We start from the raw sequence: 4790 nt of genomic DNA on the forward strand, positions 1-4790 counted from the left end.
AATGACATTATATAACGAGACTAAACATTTTGTGGTCCGATCTTATACAAACTCCTTTGTATAGAATATTCCCACTCGCATATCTAATACATGAATGATTAGGATCAGATTGTTTGTAGCACTTTACAAACATTTGTAACACCAACAAAGTGGACCATACTCATAGTGTCACCAGGATAAGGTATCCCTCCTTATTCATATACTACAAACCATATAGGTTATCACTTAAAACACAATCCACTTGTATGTCTCCACATACATGCTTAAGTTACAACGATAACCATGGATCTTAGTATATTGGTTTGTGGTTAATGCAACTAAAATATCAAATATTTCATAGACTGAAGTGAATAAAATATCAAATATTATAAATCACAAAGTGTTTGTCCATACAAGTGTTTACAAACTATAGGACTCTACGAGATTTAGGGCATCAACCCCAACAATCTCTCACTTACAAGATAATCAAATTACAAGTATGCAAAACAATAAACTAGGGAACAACCGGCCAGTACAAGATCTACACCTCTTTTCCTCTTGTAGATCTATTTACAACCTATAGGTTTTACCCCATCAGGTTGATTTACAAGATCCCAGACTTAATTGAAGTACATGGACTCCATCTCAAGATGCATGGCTTTAATCTATTCATCTTTGTCCATATCACCCATTGCTTGGATATAGGTCAATGAATCCTCGATGTCATCATCTAGTATGAGGGCTTGAGTTTCTGTCAAACCCAAATAGCAGGCAGATTGGATAACAAACCTCCCATTACGTTGAAGCTCCTTTAACTCTCGAGAAGGATGTGCTTTACTAGATGAAGCAATGTTAACATCCCTTGTTGAAGTGTTAGGTTCTTCAACAACTCTTGTTGAAGTTTCAATAGTTTTTTTTTGGAAAACTCATTCAATATGATTTTGCTTCTTGGTTTATGCTCCCTAATATGGTCTTCCTCTAAGAAAGTAGCAGTTTTTTATACAAACACTTTATTCTCTTTTGGATCATAAAAGAGACTACCTCCCGTTTCTTTAATTAGCCTACAAATAGACATAACTTCAAACGTGGTTCCAATTTCTTTGGGTTAGCCACTAGCATATGGGCCGGACAACCCCAAATCCTAAGATGTCATAAATTACTTTTACGACCTCTCCATAGCTCAAAAGGTGTTTCAGAAACATTTTTTATGAAACTTGGTTTAAAAGATAGGCTACAAGCTCCACTACGTAACCTTAGAACGAGTTAGGTAGTGAAGCATAACTCATCATCCATTAAACCCATATCTAACAGGGTTCTATTTCTCCTTTCTGATACACCATTTTGTTGAGGTATACCTGGTGCTAAGAGTTGAGATATGATTCTATATTCTATCAAATAGTTCTGAAATGCCGTATCCATAGACTCTCTATCTTGATCTAATCGAAGTGTTTTTATCTTTTTACCCAATACATTTTCAACTTTAGCCTTGTATTCATTGAACTTTTCAATTGTATCAGACTTCTGTTGTAATAGGTAAACGTACCTAAATTTAGAATAATAATCTATAAAAGTGATGAAGTATTCATTCCCTCATTTTGCTTTTACATTCATCGGATTACAAAAGTCTGAATGTATAAGTTCCAAAGGCTTTTTGCTTTATAACCTTTTCCAGTAAAAGGTTGTTTTGTCATTTTTCCTTCCAGACAAGATTCACAAATAGATAAAGAATTTTTTTCTAACTCTTTTAGAAGTCAATTCTTGACTAATCTCTCAATCTTATTGAGATTTATGTGACCCAATCTTAGATGCCAAAAATGGGCATTTTATTTTAGAGAACTTTTAGTTGTTTATTTATTTTTATTGTAGTGTTGAACATCTCAACATTGTGGAGTAATTTTGATGCTAACGTTCTTAGCACATATAAGTTATTTTCGTTTATTACTAAACAAATATCAATGCAATTTTTTGAAATAAACACTTTATCACGAATAAAGGATATATTATAACATTGTTCCAATAAACTATATATACATAAATTAAATTCCTCTTCATATGAGGTACTAAAAATACTTTGTTCAAAAAAGTAAGTTTATAATTGAAAAATAACTTTAAGCTCCCAACTGTAACTACCGAAACGACCTGCCTTGTTCCAACTCGGAGAGTCATGTCTCCAGCCTCCAATTGCTGTCAGGAACTAGTTCCCTGAAAAGAAGAAAAACATGATTAGTGGCTCCTGAATCAAGTATCCAGGTGGAGTTTTCATTTTCCACTAAACAGATTTCTAAAACCAGTAAATCATATTTACCTTGTTTTTCGTTTTTTTTCTCATCCAAGTATTTTAGTTTCTCTTCCAACACCCATCCTAGTTGCAATGAAAATAGCCCTTTGCAATCTTGACCTTTTTGCCCTTCTCGGTAGTAGCAACAGAGGTACCTTTATTCCCCTTTCCACCTTTCTTCTTCTTCCATTTCTTTGTGCCAGAGGAAGATGGCACAACTTTATGGAGCCTTTTTTAGGAACTGGCTACATTTGCCTCCCCGTGTTGTTCTTTGACTTTCATCAAGGATTTGTAGGTCTGCAGCTCGTTGAGAAAGGTGGTAAGGTTGTATTCCTTTTTGTTCTTTACAACATTGCTACAGAACTACAGAAAACTCTTCAAAAGATTCTTCAGAATAAAACTTACCTGGCTGGACTCCTCTATGACAGCCTCGTTCATCTCTGCCATGTTGAAGTGGACCATCATGTTAAAAACATACTCTCTAATGAATGATCCCTTGTTCATCCTAACATTGAAGATGAACTTGAGAGCGTCATGCTTGAGATGTGTGGACAGTTGCTCAATCATCTCACACAATGACTCCATGATCTCACGTGCAGTAACCATGGTCTCATGCTTTTTGGTTGAGACTTCAGTTAAGCTTGCCAAAATATAGACTTGGGCTTTATCATTGGCCTTTGTCCATCTGTCATGAGCATCACGAATACTTCGTGATACATTGAGTCCAAGGGCTGGAGGACATTTCTCTATTAGAACAAACTTTAGGTCGTCAATGACCAAGACAGTGTTAATCATATTTTTCCACGTGGCATAATTTTCACAAGATCATTTATCAGCACCAAATAAGAAGATTATAATCGAGATTATAATCATGTTTATAAGTTGCTGATACAAAACAAATTATTTATATTAGGCACATTCGCATATCTCATTTAATCCAATCAATTTTTAGCAAAAATTAATGAAACCCTAACGTAATTTTATTTTGCCAATGATATTTCAGTAATTTAGAATAATGCCACCTCAGGGTGTACAGTTATTCTTTCACTGAATTGAGACAATCCACCTAAGAATTACACTAGAATAACTCTTATTCCTATAATGCTTAGTTACCATTGATTTGGTCAAGAAATCATTAACTTCCTTAATGTTTTCTTGTAAGTGTAACCCTTCATTTTCAACCCTATAGCACTGCCCCAATAAGCCTACCTCAGGGAAAGACAATATTGATGCAATTGACCATAGTGATCTTATCCATTTATGGAGTTTGCTCTATCCATTTTCATGTAAATACCTTCCTAAAGAGGATGCTCCCAGGGTGCCATGAGGCAAAGCATGGCAAAACATTACAAACTAATGAAGATGATCGTAGAATGTGATAACGCACGTCTTTCTCCACTTACTATAAACATTTTCTCCATTCACCTTGATATTGACCCATGCAAATACCTTCTTAGGGAAAGGTGCGCCCAGGGCACCACGAGGCCCAACATGGATCTCACGATATGAACTTTTTAGGGAAAACGTGGGTAGAAAAGCGACATATCATATACATTTTATTTCTCTCACAAAGTATTTTAAAACTTAGGGTTTATTAACTTAGGTAAATTCAGCTAATTAATTTAACTAAGTGATTGTTAATTTGCTCAATATAATGTTTATATTGATTTTTTTTTAACAATATGTGATTATTATTTTTTAAAAAATTTTAATCATTTATTGCATGTTTATAAAATATTTGTCTAATTCACCTTTTAGATCCGTTTCCAGGGGGGTATTTCGTTTCTGTCAGCTTAAATACACCAGCCTTAGACAGAATCTTTCTTAGACAAAGGTCCCTTATATACAATTATTTTATAAATTTAATTTTTTATTCATTCCAATTAATCATATTAAAAGAAAAATAAACGGCTAACCTATTTCTAATCATATTAGAAACAATTTAGCATAAGTCTAGGTGAATTGAATTTAAACCATTTAAAATTAATAAAGGTCTATGTTTGCATGCAACTCTTGATTATATATTTTAATTTATAATTAATTAACCATATAACTCTTACAAATTAGTGAATGATTAAAACCTATATCATGCATGCTAACGACATTAACTGAATATAACAATTATTTCACCTAAGTAATATCATGCTGCATGCATTTCCAATTTCATTAACAAACATAATATAACAATTATATTAAGCTATTAATGAACTATATAGTAAACATGCAATTTTAATCATACATTAAAAGAAATAATATAAGACTTATATTATAAACATGCATACTATATTATATACATCATGCATGTGCATACATTAAGAATAACCTGAACTTTAAATATAACATTTATATTTAAATATGATGCATGATTATGCTTAACCTATGGTAAGATTTTAAATCTATATGACATACAATATACAATATGCAACATATAAATAATATAATCTAAACATACATCACATGCATATTAAACTATATTATAAGCATTAGTAGACTGATATTTGGTTCTCTAAATAAATAATTAAATTAATATAAT

At 32.5% G+C, this 4790-nt stretch overlaps 1 protein-coding gene across 1 annotated transcript; it reads right to left on the bottom strand.

Annotated features, from left to right (window-relative positions):
* Positions 1-2166: 2166 nt before the first annotated feature.
* LOC150032140 (uncharacterized) lies at positions 2167-3052 on the bottom strand. Its single transcript, XM_090308413.1, has 2 exons — positions 2663-3052; positions 2167-2181 (listed from the first exon to the last, which is right to left on the bottom strand). The coding sequence occupies exons 1-2, from the start codon at positions 3050-3052 to the stop codon at positions 2167-2169; spliced, it is 405 nt and encodes a 134-aa protein (XP_090164539.1).
* Between the last annotated feature and the right edge of the window lie 1738 nt (positions 3053-4790).

The sequence above is a fragment of the Benincasa hispida genome, chromosome 12 (genome assembly GCF_027475165.1).
Source record: "Benincasa hispida cultivar pf3 chromosome 12, pf3_genome.v1.1, whole genome shotgun sequence".
In the NCBI taxonomy this organism is placed as follows: Eukaryota; Viridiplantae; Streptophyta; class Magnoliopsida; order Cucurbitales; family Cucurbitaceae; genus Benincasa; species Benincasa hispida.